The 22,314-nt window shown below is 38.2% G+C and overlaps 3 protein-coding genes across 3 annotated transcripts; 2 read left to right on the top strand and 1 right to left on the bottom strand.

Moving 5' to 3' along the window:
• Positions 1-1,804: 1,804 nt before the first annotated feature.
• On the top strand, positions 1,805-4,108 carry LOC144648643 (uncharacterized). The gene is made up of 2 exons (XM_078508150.1): positions 1,805-1,897; positions 3,120-4,108. Exon 2 carries the CDS (start codon positions 3,155-3,157, stop codon positions 4,106-4,108), a length of 954 nt encoding a protein of 317 aa, XP_078364276.1. The 5' UTR covers positions 1,805-1,897; positions 3,120-3,154.
• Positions 4,109-12,532: 8,424 nt separating this feature from the next.
• On the bottom strand, positions 12,533-17,234 carry LOC144648948 (uncharacterized). Its single transcript, XM_078508401.1, has 4 exons — positions 17,221-17,234; positions 16,756-16,904; positions 16,607-16,636; positions 12,533-13,723 (listed from the first exon to the last, which is right to left on the bottom strand). Exon 4 carries the CDS (start codon positions 13,638-13,640, stop codon positions 12,726-12,728), a length of 915 nt encoding a protein of 304 aa, XP_078364527.1. The 5' UTR covers positions 13,641-13,723; positions 16,607-16,636; positions 16,756-16,904; positions 17,221-17,234; the 3' UTR covers positions 12,533-12,725.
• A 1,598-nt stretch (positions 17,235-18,832) lies between these two features.
• LOC144648947 (histamine H4 receptor-like) lies at positions 18,833-21,429 on the top strand. The gene is made up of 3 exons (XM_078508400.1): positions 18,833-18,956; positions 19,894-19,948; positions 20,377-21,429. Exon 3 carries the CDS (start codon positions 20,412-20,414, stop codon positions 21,375-21,377), a length of 966 nt encoding a protein of 321 aa, XP_078364526.1. The 5' UTR covers positions 18,833-18,956; positions 19,894-19,948; positions 20,377-20,411; the 3' UTR covers positions 21,378-21,429.
• The last annotated feature ends 885 nt before the right edge of the window (positions 21,430-22,314 follow it).

Here is a 22,314-nt window from a genome sequence, read left to right as displayed (position 1 = left end):
ACGACCGCCACACATTGCTAAGCATCCTGAAGGTGTTTCTGGCTTTGTTCAGCCGGCTCTGGATATCTATGCCTGCACCACCATCTTGCCTGACAATGCTGCCCAGATATTTAAACTGCTCGGTCATTGGGAGGTCTTTTCCATTCACCTTGACGGGCTGAGGGTTAGAGTTGTTTAGGGTCATGACCTCAGTTTTGGTTAGGCTGATGTTCAGTCCCACCTGGTGAGCGTATTTGCTTAAAAGGCTGGTCTTCTCTTGCATGTGGCTATGGGTATGAGAAAGCAGAGCTAAATCATCCGCAAAATCTAGATCCTCTAAGGTGGAGAAGAGGGTCCACCTGATGCCCCTGGGATGGTCTTCCGTAGTACGACGCATTACCCAATCGATAACTAAGTTGAATAGCAATGCAGACATCACGCAACCCTGTCTTACGCCTGTCTTCACCTCAAAACTGATATCACTGTTCTCTACGCTACAAGTGAAGGCTGCATAGAAGCTCTGGATAAGTTGGACAATCTTCTGGGGAACACCATAGGCTCGAAGTATGCGCCACAAGCTGTCTCTGTGTATACTGTCGAAAGCCTTTTGGAAATCTACAAAGTTTATGTACAGCTGTCTCTGCCACTCGGTGCACTGCTCGATGATGTTGCGTAGTGCGAATAGTTGATCTGTACAACCCCTACCCCTGCGGAATCCAGCCTGTTCTTGCCTGAGCTGCTGGTCTACTGCACTATCTACACTAGTGTTCATTACATTACATTACATTACGTCTTATCTTTAGGAACAAGTACATCAAAAACACAACTCATTCACGGCCTCACTGCCGTTTCTTCCTTTCCCGAAGAGCTTCTTTCACGTCTATTTCCATTCACATCACTTTCCTTATACGTATTTACGGTATATTACAATTACAATTACAGTCATAAATGTTGTAAAAGATTTTCCAAGTCACAAGAGCTCGCGTTGGATATGAGATGGTAGATATAACGATCTCATATCCAACAAGCGCGAGTGGAATAATTGTTTTATTAAAAAAGCCCTGAGAATTGCAATAATTAAGCTCCCCAGCTGCTTTCGTTGACGCGTATTGGCTTCCATATTTGTGGTCAATGGTTTATGAGCTAAGATAAGATAAGATAAAATTACTATTTTTAGCGGCTACTAATTTTACCGATCTTTTAAAAGCAAGATTTAGCGACTATTTAATTAAGCGATTTTCCGAAAAATTTATAAAGTTAGTGATATTGTGTTAACCAGTTTTCAAATGAAAATAACTGTTAAGTAAAGAACAAACTCGCTTAAAATTGAACGAACATTTGCATTGCGAAAAGAACAAAGTTACCGGCATCGATTTTAAAAAATAATTTCTCAGGTCGACTATGGTTAATTTTGTTTCCCTTTGGGGTCGGAGGGGGTTACTTAAATATAACAAGTATTAAATTTGACCGAAACAGTATTGAGCAAGCACTAAATTTAGCGATTTTTGCCCAACTTGCTTAAGTCGCTACAATTAGTAGTCGCTAACAATAGTAACCTTAAGGTAATCGCTCGTGCGAAACGTTGTTGGAAACCCTTTTAAACTCTGACATTTGATAACAAATCATGCAACGGTTAATAGCCCGCCTTTCATTTTTCAACGCATCTAATTGGTAGTTTATACAACTGGAAGCCATCAATCTCATCAAACTATTCAAAAACTTGTCAAGAAGATGACAAAAAGTTTGTTGGGTGGCTACGGTTCGAGGCGCTTAACTGTAAAGAGAAGAGCAATAAGAGTATAATCAACATAGATGACCTCGCGTTTATCGAGCAACTTCCTTGTAGAAAAGGTAGCAGAGGACCCACTCCAGGTGGTCGAGAACCCGGCGGCTGAACAAAAATATCTTTCTCTGGACGGTAAGTCATTTAAAAAATCAAGGTCGGACACACTAGGCTGCAACAATCTTTGTCGCTGCGATCAGTCACAAGAATTCAAACTGGTTTGAATTCGTGCGGCTGATCGCAGCGACAAAATGAGCGAAAGCAGCATTGTCGCAGCGTGGCGGTGTGCACACTTCTGCGACAAGTCGCTGCGAAAGAATATATATTAACCAATGAGAGAGCGTCATGTATTTCCGCCATATTGAATAGGAAATCTAGTTCACATTCCCGCTCTTCCAAATTCGCTGCGTGTGCACCAAACAACCGCCTTGTCGCTGCGACTTGTTTTAAAGCACTACAAACGGAGCGACTTGTCGAAGAGACCTGTCGCTGCGACTTGTCGCCCAGTTTGCCCGACCTTTACACAAAAAAGAACTCACACACTTATTGCAAAGAGTAGAGCACGGAGTTGTCTTGTGGTCTGGCCTTGTTTCACGGGTTGATGCTTCACATAGCGTTAACCTCATCGCGTCTTTCCCCCTTGGACAGAATTGTCCAAGAAAGATTGCTATGACTATGACTAAAACCATTCACTCGGAAAGCAAAAAAAATACTCATGCAAGTAATTGTTAACAAATGCTCTAAATGCGGAATAAACGGTTGGCGAAAGAAGAGGGAAACGCAAATGCGCACAAAGAAAGAATGCCAAAATTTTGGAAAGATGTTTTGTTATTTTGCCTTTTACAAGCATAAACGAAACGGTTGCGCACAAAAAACCTTCCTCGACTACTACAATCTGATGCCGGTTGAAATATCAAATAATGTATTCGCGAAATAATTTCACTGAATGCTGAACCACATTTGTTAAGTTTCCATAGTCATCATGCTTAGTCATCCTTTGCATTCTTTGTCGCAATTCCAATTTTAGATAATGAAACGCGTGGCCGCGCTTTGCAGAGTGAACAATAGAAATTGCAAAACTGAGTATTTTTTAGTGGCAAATAATTTCAAAAGATTGTACACTCACAGTGGGGGATTCAGTGAATTTTTCACAAGATTGTACACTCGTCCTGCAAGGGAAACCTGTCGAAAAAAAATCCTGCCAGCAGTTGTGCCTAAAAAAAATCGTGCAACGGAATTACCTCTAAGTGTTGTTTGATGGCATCTATAAATAGTCCAAAACGTCCATCAGAATGCCTAAAATAGCGCATTTGTTGGATAATACAAGGATATATTGACAATTTCTCCTCGTATTTAGGTGATTGGTGTCAAACAAATATCAGCAGACACCTCATGGCTAACGACACTAAGAACAGTACTTTTAACAGCAGCTACGAGGAGATGTATGCCCGCCTTCCCGCATCAGACTGCATTCCATGGCTTGTTTTGCTCATCACTGAATGTCTGGCCATAGTCATCCTTAATATCATCACGATTATTGTATTTGTGAAGCAGCGCCAGCTACATCGCCGGGGCACATATTTGATTATCCATCTGGCCATAGTCGACCTCTTAGTTGGAGCAGTCTCAGGGCCTCTGCAGATTGAAAATTACATGATTTACTGTGATCTATGGTGGGAGTACAGTTGGAATATCACTTGGTCGGTTTACGTAAAACGTGCGATTATGCATTTATTTTCCTTTACCTCTCTCGTTAATCTCGTTATTGTATCACTGGAACGACTTCACGCGACATTTAGTCCACTTAGACACCGTTTCTTAAAGAAATGGGTATATGGAGTAATAATCGCTGTTATTTGGTTAACGGCTATAGTCAGGGAATCAGTTGAAATAGTGTTAAAAGAAACGAGAACAACAACAACAAGTTTGCTTTCGTTCATTGCCTCCACCTTGTATCTTCCCATTTATTCAATTTCAGTTCTCGTTATTTCTTCTTCTTCCCTTTTAATCATTATCAAAGTTCGATGCAGTCGTCATCCTCATCACCATGGTGCAGCTAGAAGAGAAAGAAAACTGACCAGTACTTTGTTGATTGTTGCACTTGTATCTTTATTGCTTTGGTTGCCAGTGATAATATACATTAGTGTAGAATCTTTCTCTGTCCATTCGTTCTCAAACCTTTCTTTCCAGTCCTGGTTTCATATCACATTGACAGTGTTAACATTATTTATGGCCAACTCGATAGTTAATCCCTTCATCTACGCCCTGCGAATGCCAGAATTCAGAGCAGGTGTGTCACAATTATTCCACAAGGATCGCGTCCGTGTAAACCCAGGAAGTTTATAGGCTTAGCTGTGCAATCTAAACCAGCTTAGACTTTCTTTAGTTTAAAAAAGTTTCTCCATGGATGGAACGATAGTTTTAATTTGTTAAATCTTTGGCTATTTTTAAACATAAAGGCAATGATTTACTTTTCTCATAGGGGTCCTCACATCAAATTAAACGACGAATGAAAGATACTTTTTTCAGTATATATACGTACTAAGATTTACTCACTGAAAAGCTGCAAAGTAAATTTTTGTTCGCAAACCGATGTAAACCAATCAAATGACGCACCATGTACCAATCACGTGTGAGAAAGTGAAACGTCCAATCAGAAGCGATGTATTATGTTTTTTTACGTGTGAGACGTATCGAGTTGAAGTTTTTGGCAGCGTTTTGCACACAAGCCATTTCTTGGCGTAGTTTAAAAGCTATTTTTTACAATTATATATTTTCAACGCTTACCTTGAAACTTTCTCGGTATTTCTAAGAAAAACAAAAGTACAAAGCCCATGGTTTTTCGGCAGAAGAATACGTCGAAAGCCAGGAAAACAAGAACACACAAGATAAAAGCAAAGCGGACGTGAAACTGTTGGATGGATATTTTTGACAAGCGAAAAACACGACGAGCGAAAGTGCACAATAGCTTTAAAAAGAACTGAACAAGTATCTTGCAGGTTATCCACTTCAGTTGACATGAACATTAATCAAAACAAAAAGAACCGAAAAAGAAGACCGTGGAAGCAAATACAAAGCTGCTGGACGAGCCGTTGACTCGATGAAAACTTGAACTGCTTTACGCTGTTTACGAAAATAGCTTGCTTCGACTGTTAAAGTATCTTCGACTGAATTGTTCATTAAATGGGAAGTTCAATGACTTCAATGACAATCTCAGTACATATATACTAATAAACACAATACCACATGGAAGTGCTTTGTACAGTATTTACGCACTCGTTGGTTTATATCAGAAATCTCACTCGTTCGATTTCTGATAATTCACCAACTCGTGCGTAAATACCGTACGCGCGCAATTTAAATGAAGTACTCCATGTGTATCAACTGTAATAACTCTTGTACCTGTAATTTTAGAATATTGTGTATATTTACTTCTTCTCCTTTTTATATTAATTTATTAAATGGACGACCCATTGACCTGTGCACGAATTTTATTAACTGAACACTTAAAAGTGTGGATTGATTGATTGTTTGTTTGACTGACTGACTGACTGACTGACTGACTGACTGACTGACTGACTGACTGACTGACTGACTGACTGACTGACTGACTGACTGACTGACTGACTGACTGACTCACTGACTGACTGACTATAACAACTAAATGACTGAAGTGAAGCCTGAATTTCAGACGTCCCTCTCTGGTCGCCAGCTCCCGGAAGCTTGCGACCAGAGATGGAGTCTGGAATTCAGGCTAACTGTAGTGTTGATTGCTTGAATGACTGATCCGTTGGTCAATCAATGGATGGATGGACGATCGAACGGACGCACGGACGCCGACGGACGGACGGATGGTTTTAAAATTCAAAATTACCCAATTATTGGTGAAGGGATGTCCATACTTGCTGGTCGACCAATTGTGAATTACAAATTTGGGGTACTTACCATTTAAGCAAATGGAACGGTGACTTTTCCGAAAAATCTGTTCCGAAATTGTGGACTGCTTTTTGAGGTAGTATTTGCATTGAAAAATTCTGAACCATTTGTTCATTTCTCCCGTTTCTAGTCTCCTCTTCTCCCATGAAGGGAAAAATATAACTGGAAACTGAATTATAAATTGTAAGCGCCATCTCTCGGTAAGTTTGCCGGCTTTGGAAAATACTTAACATTATTCAACGGCCATTTTAATCGTTTTTGTATCAGAGAATGGTCAACAACCAAACTAGGTCACCAATGTGAACAGGTAAGGTAAGGTAAAGTCTGTGTTCGAGCCAAGTGGCCCATACAGCCGGAGCTTATCCCGGTTTCCGCGATTGAGAGTATTGCTACTCCCCCCTGGATGGAATGCCAGTCCATCGCAGGGTTACCCCCCAGCAGTAAATTCGCCGGTACCCATTTGTACACCTGGGTGGAGAGAAGCACTGTGAGAGTAAAGTGTCTTGCCCAAGAACACAACGCAGCGTTCCGGCCAGGACTCGAACCCGGGCCGTTCGACTCGGAGTCGAGCGCGCTAACCATTAGGCCACCGCGCCTCCCGCTAATGAACAGGTGATTACAACTAACCGTGTACACTTATTGTGTTAGTTCCGCAATGGGACTGTAGTCAGTTTTCGTTGTCCCCATTAGCTCTCTGGTGTTTCTCTACCATAGAAACGTCATTTTTAACTTTCCTGCAATCTGATTGTAATTTTGTACGTCACAAAAGAAATTGACTTTGTCGTACAATTAATTCCTTGAAACAACTTACGGTCGATCTCACAAAACGAAGGCAAATAGCAGAGTCCACAACAAGATTGGAAGGTATTCTTGTGTGGAAGCTTTCCTTGAGGGACCATAAAGGCAAACGTATTTTCTAACGCACATCAGAACGCGGAAACGCAATATAAAAGATGTAGAGAAGTGCCATGTGTAACTTTCAGTTGATATAGCAGACATGTACCAGCTATTCGGCAAGTCATGGGCAAAGGATACCGACCATACCATGCCCATGGATACAGTATTCCATAAGGTCTTGTTTCTAAAATAAAAAACACGGTCTGTGGACTACGGTCTGGGTATAAAATATGGGCTAGTGTATAAACGCGGATTACCCGACTGCGGACTGCATGGGTATAAAATGCGGACAAGGGTATAGAACGTGGACTGGGTGTGAAATAATGAGGTCCAAGAAGAAAATATCAGGCTTTTTAGTAGGAAAGGACACGCTGAAAAGTGACCGGCATCTTAAATTGCAAACGTTTGACTGTGCAGTAAAGAAACCTAATAAGACTCTGGGTCGAGGGTAACTGTGTCACGAAATTATGATTATCACTAGCGTACCAAACAGGTAGTGAATGCTGCGTTGTGCTAAGATAAAAATCTGTCTTGGAAGTGAACCCGCGTCAATGGTTTTTCAATAGAGTAACTCTCTCGTATAAACATCACTAAGGTGTAAGTGCCTAAAGAGATGAGTGTTTACTGTCAATGTTTCCTTGTTTTTCTGCTTGCTGCAAGGCATTGTGGTACAAACTGAAAACGGAACGCTGGGGATTTTGGTACAAAATGGTGGTTGCTTCGCTCGCTGCGCAGCAATAATTTAAGAAGCAAATAAGAATTGGTGATTATCACAATTCTAGTCTGGAGATCATGTTGAGTAAAACAGCGATCTTACCAGCAAAAATGAAAGTGAAGTGGCTATGAGCCACTGAACTTGGAATATATAACCGCAAACTTTGACCAACAAAGATTTGGCCAGAACAAGTCATATTTTTCAATCCTCTATCCGTCTAATTATTCACATTCTACAGATGCAAATACTCCAGCTAAATATTCCATACCTTCGCATTCGAGGCAACTTCGACTCCCAGCCAAATATATTTAAACTGTAACTCAGTTCAATACATCAAATCAAACATCGAATCACTTTAACGCTTCGGCGAAAGTTCGCCCGGCCAGATTTCGTGAATGTCACTAGTTTGCTTGTGGTTAGCTTCACTCCGGCTTGCTTGCGGTAAGTTTTGACTCAGGTTTGCTTGCGGTTAGCTTTTATTTGTTGGTTAGGGCAATATACTATCGCCGTTCCGTCATTCCGCCTTCCCCGAATAGGGTCACCCTTTCGTAGACTGCCTGCCTGCTGTGGTACAGTTTAGGCTTTTGTACGTTATGCTTTTGTTTCGCCACTAAAATGCTCCATCTTAATGCTCCATTTTTCCCACTAAAATGCTCGGTCTCCCCCCAAAAAGTCACTAAAATGCTCGGATAATGCTCATTATACAAACGGGTTTTTTAAATTAATTTCAAAGTTTTTAACATGGTGTTAACTGTTAGCACTTGCAAAAATGTACAAGTGTTGCAAGTAACAACAACAACGTATACAAGTTCATAAATACAGCCAAAAAATTATAATCTTCAAAATCATCTATGCGGCGAAGTCAGAAAGTAGCTGACTATCTCTAAAAAGCTATTTGTAGTTGAATTTTGAGTTTAAGTCTTCATTTTCTCTAAAAAATTAATTTCGTTTTTATTTTCTCTGGGAAAAAAATCAATTTTCCGGGAAAATGCCACTAAAATGGCAGTTCATAATTGACTATTTGCACGAGAGTATTATGCTGTGCTGAAGTTCTAAAACTTCCAACGAAATGTTTTAATCCATTTACCCCCTGAATGTTATACACGCTTCTGTATAAACTTCAAGTGAGGGAAAAACAATGTAAATTGGCTCCCCAAAAAATACTTGAGTCGATAAAAAAAATATTTCCGAAAAAAAGGATACAGCATGCGTTGACATCTTCGGGCAACGCTATGAAATTAATTAAAGAACTGTCGTTTCCTTCAAGCAAGCAGGAAGTTAAGGTTTGTACACAACTATTTCAATGCACGTTTTGTTGTCCATTTTATATGCCGCTAGTTTCGGCTTTCAATGCATGTCATTTTTTTATAAACATTTGAACGAGTTTTTAATTAAAAAAAAAAACCTACCTGAAGTCCTCTGTCTCTTGTTCTTTCTTCTATGTTTTGGAGCGATTTAGCGCGATTCCAGTGATTTTTAGTCCCATTGCTTTTCTCTCTATATATCCTTTACTTATCGTATAGTTCATCGACTTTGTAATCGATATTTTTTTAACAGGGTTACCCCTTCAGTCGCAGGACTAGTATCAACGGGGGCCCTGTGTAAAAAAAACAAATTTAAAGTAAAAGAGAGTCTGTATAAAATATCTATCGATCTATAAAAACTACTAAATTTCATAATGAAATTTAAGACGGCTTCTCTCCCTCGATGTCGACTCATCGAAGTTCTCTCGATTACTAATCCGCAATATATGCATAAGCGCTATGCACTAGTCAGCGGATTAATAAAATGTATGGTAGGTACTTCATAATAATAAAGTATTTTTTCGTTTGTCTCACGACGTAGTGTCACTTGTGATGTAGATCGCGACGTTTCGACTGCACACTGCTAGTCTTCATCAGGCGATAAGGTCGACTGCTCGGGTGTAACCCTGTAATGCACACTGCTGCGCTGTGATTGGTTGGTTTTCAACAGCTGTGATTGGTGCATTGGTGGTCCGTTTCAGAGCACACCTACAACACCGGACACTACCCGCTTTGGAATGAGGTTAAGTTTATTAATCGTGAACCACACTGGTACACACGCAGGGTCAAAGAGGCAATTCAGATAAGACTTCACCCTAACAATATCAACAGGGATAGTGGAATTGAAATTCCTGAAGCATGGATGCCCACGATCAAAAAACACAACACCAGGAGAACGGAACGACAGCGGACCCCTGAGAGAACAACAGCACACCGGAACAGCGAGGATCGAAATGCACCAATCACAGCTGTTGAAAACCAACTAATCACAGCGCAGCAGCGTGCTTTAAAAGGTTAAACTCGACCAGTCGACCTTATCGCCTGATGAAGACTAGCAGTGTGCAGTCGAAACGTCGCGATCTACATCACAAGTGACACTACGTCGTGAGACAAACGAAAATACTTTATTATTATTGTACTCTACCGAGATGATTAACAACATTTTTTACGATAAAAAGAACTTAATCCGGCAAGTGTTCTGAAAAATCAACCTAAGATTCACGAAACCATAAAATTTGTTAACACAAGACACAACATCAAATGGGACCATTTGGCGTAAGGATCTAACAAGGAAGAAACAGCTGTGAGACCCTTACGCCTGGCTATGCCATGCTGATGAGTCCTAACAAGGACGAAACATCATAATGCTCTTGTTTCTTGGTCATTTCAATTTCACGAGAAATAAAATACAAACAGCGGCAACGAACATAACACATGGACTTCGCATGGTCATAGACCCGCCGTTTGCATTCAGTGGTTTATTTTTTGAAATTGTGTTCTGGTAACGTGACTTTTTTTTCATATAAAACTACCAGAAGAAACCCCAGGTTGGATGCTCGAAAGGCTCCTTTACTAAAGAAACAATCAACACAATAGAAAGAAAGAAAAGATCACAAAAAAGAAAAGATTTTGCAGTCTTGCCAAGAGCACCACCCTGGCAACCATATTCTCAAGAATTCCATTGGCTACATTGATAGAGATGGCCCACGAAAGATCAAGATGAGGCAAGAGTAAATCAGTCTCGTATGAGAAAAAACAGACATTGTTACAACAAGATACTTGCTTTGAGTTAAAGCAAATCGATTCTTCTTTTACGGCCTTGTAATAATGTTTTCTTTCATGCAATGTGTAAGCAATCAAGCATCTTTTCTGTTAAAAAAAAAACGCTGTGAAAATTTACTTTATTAAAATGTACTTATTCAACTCTTTACACATCCTTTCTCTCTTTTGACAAATTTCTTTATTTTTCCATTTATTTAAAGCAGCAATGGCATAATTTGTTTTAATTTTACTTTCTATGAGCGTTCTGCCTTGATTTTCTGACAATTTCCGATATTTTCCCCTACTTTCTAAGAAAATATTGAAATCCAAGATAGCGGCTCTGATGACTTTATTTTAAATTTTTATATTTTATTCTTAGTTAGACAATATTGTAATATATAGTTATTCTTAATTATAGCTTAATGTATACCCTTTTTATACACTTCCAAGAAGTTTTTATTTTTCCATTTTGTATTTTTATTTCGTGGCGCACCTGCAAACTAGCTCTTTAGCTAAGCGTACTGACCACGTTAATAAAGATTGATTGATTGATTGATTGATTGATTGATTGATTGATTGATTGATTGATTGATTGATTGATTGAGGCAACAGCCATTATGGCAACTTGTAGAGTGTTGATGATTTCTGTCCACGACATCACAAATCATACGGCTCAGTGTCTATTACCTGTTCAAACCGGTGGGGACCTTTATGGCGTCACACGTCTTAAACCTACTACTCCTGTTCGCGTCCAGTATTTTTGTACCCTTTCGCCTCTCCCTACATTTCTGTGTGACCTTACGCGTTTTGTTTTACATTCCCAACCCTCTTTTTAATATTATTTTTTATTAAGTGAGATCGTCCGCCATTTTGGATATTAAGTGCGTGCTACAGTAACGGGCTATACTACTAAGAAGCCTCATACTTAAACTTTTCTGAAAGCTTTTCGTTTCGAAAATCTAAAAACAATTGAACAGGGATAGCTAAATTTCATAGTATCGAAGCCAAAGGGAATGAATTCTTCAGATGAGAACTTTCTCACTTTCACATATGGAAATTTTGAAGGAAGATAGGACATCACTTGATTTTAGTTCTCAGATGAATAACTGCTGATGCGCCGCAATTTTTTCTAACTATTTCACTTTCAGTAGAGATGTGACACTTACGAAGACATGGCAGGCTAATCTATAAAATCTGCTGAAAGTATGAACAGAAGCTGCGAAAAAATCATCTTATTTTTGTTGTAAAAAAAAATGGCAGGCTAATCTATAACATCTGCTGAAAGTATGAACAGAAGCTGCGAAAAAATCATCTTATTTTTCGGGATGCCAAATTTATAATCTTTTTTAAAAAACAGTTAAATTTTCTTATTTTATACAGATGTAATTTTAGCTTAGGGGCCAACCATTTTACTTTGGCGGGGGGGGGGGGGATGGGTGATTTTGAAAAGAAATATTCTGCATTAATAGATCCTATTATTTTAATTTTTTAACTTTTTTAACTTTTAGATGTACTGTAACGTTGAGGTAATTTTTTATTATCTTTTTATTTTGAAACCAACTGTGAGATCGTCCGCCATTTTGAATATTGAGTGCGTGCTACGGTAACGGGCTTTACTACTAACATAACGTGATAAACATAAAACAAAACAAGATAATTTAGTTGATTAAGTCAGGTTTTAATAAATTGTTGCTTGCATGCATGTTATAACTTACAGAACAACTCATAATTGTAATACACGGGAATCATAATTACAACTTTAAAAATTACATATTAAAACTACAAAATTTATAAATGGAAATTCGAAACTTCCGATCGCGTTATTTTGGTAAAATTTAAGTTTTTCCTGTCATTTCCATTCAGTCGATAAAGGAAATTGTCAAATATTATCAACAAGAAAAGAACAACTTACATTAAATCGTTCTATTTCGGAGAGAACTTAATTTAAATGCAACTGCTATGTGACGTTAGCATGATTGAATCTGCGATCACAAAGATCACGACCATGTTACAAAACAGGATTCTCACTATCGTGATAAAGATTAACGACAATTCTGATTCCTCCTTTACATCAAGCATAATTATTATTACTTTTATTTTTTTAAAAATTTTAAATAAAACAACACGTGTATATAGTGGAAATGGAAATATCACCGATATCGCTTATAAGTTATCTTTTGTTGACTATTTCGTAAGTAAATTGTTTCGAAACTCAGCCGTTTTAATTTTAAGGATGTTTTCTTTATTTGGTGTGAAACCGTTTGTTCTTCAAAAAGTATATCTTTCCTTCCTTTACTTTTAAAATGAAAAGCACAAAAGAAAAACAAAACAAAACAAAACAAAATAAAGCCTAAGCTGGCCTGAGATTGCGAAGTGGCAAATTTGCCATGTTTATAGGATTGCGACCCCTGCGGAATAATTGTGACACACCTGCTCTGAATTCTGGCATTCGCAGGGCGTAGATTAAGGGATTAACTATCGAGTTGGCTATGAAAAATGATACCACTATCATGTTGATATGAAACCATGACTGACCGTGATTAACAAAAAACTGGAAATGGAAAGATTGTGCACTTATGTTGATTATCGCTGGCAAACAAAGCAATAAAGATACAAGTGCAACAATCAACGAGGTACCGGTCAGTTTTCTTTCTCTTCTAGCTGCACCATGGTGATGAGGATGACGACTGCACCGAACTTTGATAATGATCAGAATGTAAGAGAAACAAATAACAAGAACTGAGATTACATAAAAAGGAACATACAAGATGAAATTAATAAAACGATCGAAAATTCCTGTTTCCTTTAACACAATTTCAACTGATTCCCTGACTGTAGTCGTTAACCAAATGACAATGATTATTACTACATAAACCCATTTCTTTATGAAACGATGCCTCAATGGACGAAATGTCGCGTGAAGTCTTTCTAATGAAACAAAAACGAGATTTACAAAAGAGGTTAAGGCAAATATATGCATAAATGTAAATTTTAAATGAAATGACCAAGTAAGATTTTCCTTGTACTCCCATAGATCACACAACGCCCCGATGTTTCTTTCAATCTGCAGAGGCCCTGAGACCGCCCCGGCTAAGAGGTCGACTATCGCCAGGTGAATAATCAAGTATGTACTCCGGCGCTGTAGCTGACGCTGCTTCACGAATACAATAATCGTGATGGTATTAAGAATGACTATGCCCAGACATTCAGTGATCAGGACAACAAGCCATGGAATGCAGTCTGATGCGGGAAGGAGAGCAAACATCTTCGGTTAGCTGCTGTTTAAGGTATTGTTCTTGGTTACGGTATCTATGGAGCTTCTGTCGATATTTGTTAGACTCCAATCACCTAAATACGAGGAGAAAATGTAAATATCTCCTTGTATTACCTAAAAACTTTTATTGCGTTTAACAGGATTTTCAGGTAGGTAGGTAATCTTTATTTCCACACGGTTAAAACATTAGCTTTTTTAAAACACTACAATCTTTACATTAGTAATAAATTTCTAGTGATAATCTAATTGTAAAGAAAAAGCTGCTTTCCACGAAACCCGTGCCTTTAAGTACTTGTTTTACTAAAGCTTTAAATTGCCCAACGGACTCTGCTTGTCTTATGTTGGAAGGAAGACTGTTCCATACGACCGCGCCGCTATAGGTAAAGCTATTTTTGTAATAGTTAGTGTGCGGTAGTGGAACATTTAGTTTGTTCTCAGAGTCCCTTAGGTTGTACTCAGTTTCTCATTTCAAATTTAGAAAAAAGATAATCTGGAGCCAACCCGTGCAGCGACCTGTAAACCATTGTGGCTCTTTGAATTTGCTGCTGGCGAGCTAGATTTTTCCATCCAAGAATGTCAAATAAAATCACCAGCGTGCGCGTGATAGTTTGAGAAGGTCAAAACACGGACTGCTCTATTTTGTAACTTTTGTAGCTTTTTTTGCAAAGTAATCCCACAGGTTTCCCAAGCAGTATTGCAGTAGTCGAAATGCGGTTGTATTATAGCTCTATATATTAGATGCAAGGTTGCTTGAGGTACAAGGTGCCTTACTCGTTTTAAGGCCCCAATCCCAGAAGCAGGCAAAAAAAGTCCCAGCAAAAGGCTATTTTATTCTTCCGTTATTTTCCCTCAGATATTAAAAAAGGAAACGTTTACTGTAACTCTCGAATTTAGTAGGGATTTGTTTTTAATCCGTACTAATTTCTTTGAGGTATAGGAATATAATATGCACAATTGTTTATGCAATTCACCTAAAGCGGGCTTTCGACTTTCGACAGATTTTGGGGTAGCATGAATTTACCTTTTATTTACCACCTCTTTTATGTTTGGAAATGACATTACTACGTTCGGTTTTCTTTATTTTTTTGCCAAATTTGATGACGATAAATGGTATTTAAGGAATGTTCAAAACGCTCGTTTTTTGGCGTCTCTCAGTATTTACTGAGCACAAAATTTTCTTTGCTTGTTTCGTTTGCAAGAAAATTTGATCTTCGACAGTTCCGATTTTCTATGTGGATAAAAACCACATTAAAGAAGAACCTTTCGTTTAAGCTGCTGCGAAATATAATTCCGTTTTGTCCCGTGGAAGTCAAGACCATGATGTCCTTTTTCGCATGCGACTCACTTTGAGATTGAGTTTCGGTAGCCTTTTATTCGCGTGGAACTTCATAACAGATTTCTTGACGTCCAAATCTTACGGCCTAAAAATATTTTGGAAACAAAATACCGTTTTACTTGAATATCCTGTAATGTCAAGGTAGTTTAAATGTAAGCAATTGTATTTTAAAATTAGCACATTTAAAATAAGGAAAAAATATAAAAAGGCAGATAAAATAGTTATTCCTGAACTACGTTAGTGCCTTTTATATCTGTAAAAGTTTTCCTGCATTGAAACATGTAAAAACAAAACACAACAACAAAGGAAATAAAATAAAATCGTGTACATTTTAGTCAGGCAAGAAAATTACTCCGCAAGAAAGGAATGCGAAGGTTTTTCTCACTTGTTTTCTCACTTGTTTTTTCACTCTCGCGTTATTTTTTCCGCACGTTAACAGGCGTGAATTTCAATGGTATTATGTAGTCAATCAAGATATTCATTCATCTTTTTTATTTGTGTAAAATAATAAGAAACAGTACGCCTGTCGAATAAGTTGAATGTGGTTCGTGTTTTTTTTTTAGATGTAGGCTTTCCATACACTCTCTCCTATTAATTTTACGAACACCGTCAATTATGTTAAATAAGAGTGAAAATCGAGCTGTAGGGTGGGCACCAGCAATGATGACAGCCCATAGATATTTGCATTTTTTTTATTTCACGCTTAATTTACGATAAAACTAGTGTTCGAGCTGAACGCTTCGAACTTCTGTCATGTCTTAGCCCTGACACTGACAAAAATGTTATGGCCAATTTTGCACATATTTCTCAAACCTACGACAATAAAGGACATGAGTGTATTTCCTTAATACAAAATAAAACAACGAAATTCGCTTTTTTCACGATCCCATAATACATCTTGTTTACCCCCCCCCCCCCCCAAAAAAAAATTTTTTTGCATAAGCATTGTTTGGGACGATTGTACGTCATTGTAAATCCCAAGAGAAATTGAAAACAACGCTTATTCAAACATTTTGGGGGGTAAACAAGATGTATTATGGGATCGGTGAAAACAGCGAATTGACTAGAAAGTGAACGACAGAAAAAACATCTGCTGCGGAAGTCGGTGTGCATTTGTTATAGTTCTTTAATTACGCCCTCAATTTGTCGTGACGTGAACAAACATTGAAAATGTTTATTCAAAAGCTGTTCGGACAGCAATTGACAGGTGGAATAATTCTTTATCAAGTAAAAGAATCGAAGAATCGTCTTAATAAAACTTTCCTGACAGCTTCGGGTTTCCGAAAATTTAAAATTTAAAATTTAACAGGGGCAGCAGGAATCTCGAACCCACTCTTTGCTTTTAAAGACAAGAGATGAAAGTTTCAGAGATACAGTTAGATTATTTGGCAATCCATTATATCTCCTCTAACAGATGCAACTTTCTCCCATTGTCCACATGCCTTACGCAGTGCTGACGAGTCCCAAGAAGGACGAAACAGCTGTCCACTGCTAGCCTTTTGGGTTAACTCAGTCTGAAGCTGAGCAAAGTGCACATATCTGAGTATACTGAGTGTATTTCATTATTACCGGTAAACATTAGTTTTTGTAAAATTAAAAAAAAATACAAGGCAGGACTTACAAACAGGTCTTGACGTCCGGATCTTTCAGCCTAAAAAAAACATATATTGAGGGAACAAAATACCGTTTCATCCTAATATTCAGTATAGGTGCTTAAAATAAAAGGAGTTGATTAAATACATTCAGAATTACAATCACTCCTCAACATACCTTGGTTAAACAGGTAGAGATGTAAACGTGATGCCTTCGATTTTGCGAAAATGAATTTTTAAGCGGTTGTCGCAAGCTTCCCAGTACGAGTATCATTAACATTACTTAATGTAAATTAGCATCCTCTCTTGAAATTAGCCAGCTGAAAACTGTCAATTAAACAGCAAAAGAGTTTTTCAAATAAACCTAATTGCAATATAGACCTAAACATATGAATAACCAATCATACTTTTGTATTTTGTCACATGACACCACTTGCGATGTCGACACCATTTTGTTTCCATCGCGTCGACGTAAACATGGAAAAATATTTAGATGAGGTAGCACTTCTTATAAATGGAGTTTGAAAATTTCCAGCAATATAGAACTGACTACACACCCAAATTAAATTAAAGAACGCAGTTGAAAGAAAACGCCTGGCGTCAGGTCACGGAGGCCGTGAATCTGGAAGCTGGAAATACCTACTTAGATCTTTATGGTGTCTTTCGGAAGTATTTATAAAATGACTCTTGGTAATATTCACGCATTTCTTTTACTAAGATGAATTATTAAACAATGTAAAGTCAACGCACGTAATTGCGCGCGTAAAATTTTATTTTACGTACGTTGACGTGCGTGGATAAAAACGCGACAGTGAAAATCCACCTTTAGACTTTCTCTATGTTCTTCGATAAAACCGGAAATGCGTTTCTCATATAAACCGAACTACAAAAGACCTTAACATGTGCAAAAAGCTGGCCAGTCAGTCCTAAAGGAAAAAACATTGATTAATCCTTTATGTTTTAAATACGTTTTCAATTAGCAGAATGAAAATCTGGATTATATATAAAAAGACGGATAAAATAGTTATACTCCTGGACTACACTAAAAGTCGGTTCTCATATGATCGTCCCGATCGTCTCTGTCGCTTCTGTCGCTTTAAAGTTTGCTTGCTCCAATCACCTCAGACGTTGCAAACGACAGAAGCGACAGAGACGATCGGGGCGATCATATGAGAACCAGCCTTAATGCCTTTCACATCGCTGTGAGTTTTCCTGCATTGAAACAGTAAAAACAAACAAACAAACAAAATACAACAACAATAAAGTAAAATGAAATTGTGTTCATTCAGCCACGAAAATTAATTCGCTGAGAACGAAATGTGAAGGTTTTCCTCACTTGCTTGCTGTAATACATATATGTAATCTGGTTTTTCCACTGTCTTGCTATTTTTCCGCACGTTAACGGTCGTGAATTTCAATGGTATTGTGTAGTCAATCAAGATATTTATTCATCTCTTTTATTTATGTATCTTGCTCCTGCTTAATTAATGAAAACATACTTATTGGTAAGGCATATCTGTTGCTTTGGCTGAGCTCTGTTTGCTGGGACAAAAACAGACATTCCCATTTGGGCTATTTTGGCCACAGGTGTGGCCGTTTTATTTCAAAACAATCAGTTAAAGGCAGGGGGGAAGAAACTTCCTTTGTTACACGACTCAAAAATGCAGCATTGCGGTGCCGGGCAGCCGAGTATGCGCAGTAGCTATTGAATGGTTGCTTAGGGCATAGTAAATAACATTAACCAAGTTTTCTTCTCGGGGCGAATTACAAATTCATACAGCCGTAAAACCCGATTTTAGGAAGCCTAAATATTCGCAATAGCAATTAGTGAAGAAATATGAATAATTTTATTGGATGATTTAATACATATATATTGAATAATAATAGATTGTTAAATTGAATAATTATTTAGGATCGTAAGCCTGGACTCAAAATTTTGCATTGACAAAAGCAGAATATTACTGACGAAAGTGAAGAGCAGAAAGCTGATATAACAGCATTCAGAGCGTGGCCACTTTTGAATTCTTGTGAAAGCAGTCCTTGTTGTCAGGGACGTGAAACTGTATTGAATTTGTGTATCCCCAGGCTAAAATAAAACAAAAGGTCACCAAATCACCAGAGTCGTAGTGTCATCGACAACCAAATGAATACAATGACCACATTTAAGCGTATCTCCCACGCTCAATTTGGGTTTAAGAAAATCGTGCTCCACTAGTTGGATCGGGCTGTAAATGTGGCAGAAAATGTTGAGTAAAGAGAAGTTAGAGAATTAGTAGTTTTCCTAATTCGTTTTGTTGGACTTAAAAAGAAAACTGCCACTAAAACACCGACGTTAAATCCTATTCTGCAGGTTTTCATTACATGAGATAGGTCACCAAGGTAGGTAAGATCTTAGTAGTCTCGATAAATAATGCACAGACCATCGTTCACAGTTAAATGTTTGAACTTTCAATTTTTCGCATACTTAGCATGTTACAGGAACGTTTCTATTTGTTCTCAGACAAGGTACATGTCTGCTTTTTCTGTTATGCGTAGTTGACGGTGTGACGCAGTAAACGTGCGAGTGTACACTATTGGGAAAATTATAATAAGTTCACGAATGCCGCTACGTATATAGAAGCTGTTATTTGACTTGGAACCTCGAGGGAACAAGGGACTGAAATAGCCCAGAACGTAATATATACTTCTGTGCGCTTGTTGCATAACGCTAAAAAGCCAATAACTGTATAAACTAAAATAATAAATACATCTCTTTGAAATACGTCGAACGAAAGGACGCTTCGACACTTATCGCCAAAGCGTGCGTGGAAAAAAATCGAAGAGAAGGCGCTGTTAGTTCTTGCTAACTCCTCTAACGGTTACTTGATGGGTGCCATGATGTTTGTTTATTTATTTTTTACTTTTAGAGTTTTGGGGTAATTGCATGCATATTTACGTGGTTTTATTTATTTAGTGCATTTTATCGGTGTCAGAACTAATTGCTAGCTGAATATCTAAGGGCAGTAATTAGAACAAAACGCTATGAAACGCTGAAAAACGTATCGCCGTTATAATTCAAGGATTCACTTTCAGACTACGCAGAAATCTTCGGTCATTTGACGTTGTTCCCGTTTTGAAGAGGACGGCTTAAAGAAAATGTACCAATATGGATACCGCGCATGCCACGAAAAATTGTACTGTTCATTTAACAAGCGTTCTCTCGTGGTTTCGTAAGGTCCCTAATCACGGCGTGACTGCGGTTGAACGAGGTTGAAATAAATGCAGGTTGATTGGTTAAACGTAGTTTTTTTAACACTGTGATTTGGTTATTCCCCAGCATCGGTCAAGTTTATAAAACACAAAAGTTGAAACAGGGCTTTAGGTGACTTACGGTACGTATTGTATTCTCATTTTTCAAACAAGTTAGTACGGACTATAAACGTCCGAGGAATTTTGCCGCGCTATGATTAAACATTAAGAGGCTGTCTCTGTAACACCCAATCTGGTCGATCTAGCTTGAAAAATAGATTTGGCTCATTTCTTGTGTGTTGTAAGTCTTCCATGTACTTGTAATAAAACCGCTATCCGCTTGATCGGATCATTTATTTTTTCGAGTTTTTATGGATTTTCGGATCACCCAAACGAGCACTCATAATGACCACTGTCAAGGCTAAAATTTACCACGGCCAGTCATATTATGTCATTTTTATTTTTCACCCCGACTTTCATGAACATTGAGTTCGAATCAATTGGCGAATGTGTGTACATATGAGTAAACGAACCAACAAGAGGAAATACTAAGTTTTTCTCTCACATTTAGGTGATTCGTGTCTTACACATATCAACAGAAGCTCAATGGCTACCGACACCAGTAACAGAAATTATAACAGCAGCTTTGAGAAGACCATGGCTCGCCTTCCCGCATCAGACTGCATTCCATGGCTTGTTGTCCTGATCACTGAATGTCTGGCCATAGTCATTCTTAATATCATCACGATTATTGTATTTGTGAAGCAGCGCCAGCTACATCGCCGGAGTACATACTTGATCATCCACCTGGCGATAGTCGACCTCTTAGTTGGAGGAATCTCGGGGCCTCTGCAGATTGAAAATTCCATGATTGCCTGTGATCTATGGTGGGAGTACAGTTGGAATGTCACCTGGTTTTTTTACGTAAAAATTGCATTTATGCATTTATTTTCCTTTACCTCTCTTGCTAATCTCGTTTTTGTTTCACTGGAACGACTGCATGCGACATTTCGTCCATTGCGACATCGTTTCATAAAGAAATGGGTTTATGGTGTAATAATCACTGCTATATGGTTAACGACTACATTCAGGGAATCAGTTGAAATTGTGTTAAAAGAAACGGGGTATTTGCTTTCGTTAATTGCCTCCACCTTGTATCTTCCTTTTTATTTAATTTCGGTTCTTGTTATTTGTTTCTCTTACATTCTAATTATTATCAAAGTTCGCTGCAGTCGTCATCCTCATCACCATGGTGCAGTAAGAAGAGAAAGAAAACTGACCGGTACCTCGTTGATTGTCGCACTTGTATCTTCATTGCTTTGGTTGCCAGCGATAGTTTACTTAGGTGTAGAAACGTTCCATATCCAGTTGTTCTTCAGCCTTTCCTTGCAGTTATGGTTTCATCTTAACATGGCAGTGCTAACGTTATTCTTGGCCAACTCGATAGTTAATCCAGCAATCTACGCTCTGAGAATGCCAGAATTCAGAGCAGGTATATCACAAATATTCCGCAGTGAACACAATTTTGAAAGTCTAATGGATTTCAGACTTCGCAACCTAAGGCCAGCTTAGACTACGTTATGCAACTTAAATACACTTTCCGGCTTCTTTGCATGGGACATCACATCACATCACATCACCTTTATTTCACCTCGGATTTACAAGGGTAGCTGTTTAGCTAATTTCTCCGAGAAAGAAAAAGACGGAAAAAATATAAACAAATAAATTAATTAATGAATAAATTAATTAAAATAGTATAAATGATTAAAGTAAAAATTATATTATATTTTACAACACTCAAAACTGATTCTATAATTTCTTCAATATTTGCCTAAAAATTGTAAAATTGTAAACACGGAGAGGTAAGGATAGGCCAAGCACTCCCACAACGAGATAGGTAGTGGAGATTCATCGACACAAACTCTAATCCTGTAGATGCTGCGTCCCAAGTGGCTACTGCTGAGTCCTTCGTTTAGAATGACCGTTGGATAAAGGAGCTGGCATTCCTTCCGAAACAGAATATCTGAATGCAAAAACTCCCTGAGCACAGTGCAGAATTAGAAGAAGATGATCCTTGAGGTGAAACGAGAACCCAAAACCTGTATTTTTTCAGATATGTCCAGGATTGAAGCGTAAATCGAGATGTACGTTTCTCATGACAGGCGTCACAACAGTGTCCTCATTAATAAAAGTTCACCAAAGACACCAAAATCTGTCAAATAAAGTAATATGAAGCTATGTCAAATATCACAGTCAGACATGAAGAACTCATGACGAGAAGACTTGCGGTCAAGCCTGGACATAAGTGGAATAGTATGAAGCCTCTAGAGCGGATGTGGTGACAAACTCAGAGTTGGAGGAGGGTGAAAACAACACATTAAAGTTCGACCAGACTTTAGCCTTTACAGAAGAATTCACAGCCGTCAAAGGGAATGAATGCGTCAAGACCTCAAGTGCACTTGCAAGATTAGATTCTATGGACCTTTTATACTGATGGACCACTCCAAAT

Source organism: Oculina patagonica, chromosome 4, assembly GCF_052425735.1.
Source record: "Oculina patagonica isolate OP01 chromosome 4, crgOcupat, whole genome shotgun sequence".
NCBI lineage: Eukaryota > Metazoa > Cnidaria > Anthozoa > Scleractinia > Oculinidae > Oculina > Oculina patagonica.
This window is presented reverse-complemented; position numbering and strand designations above follow the sequence as displayed.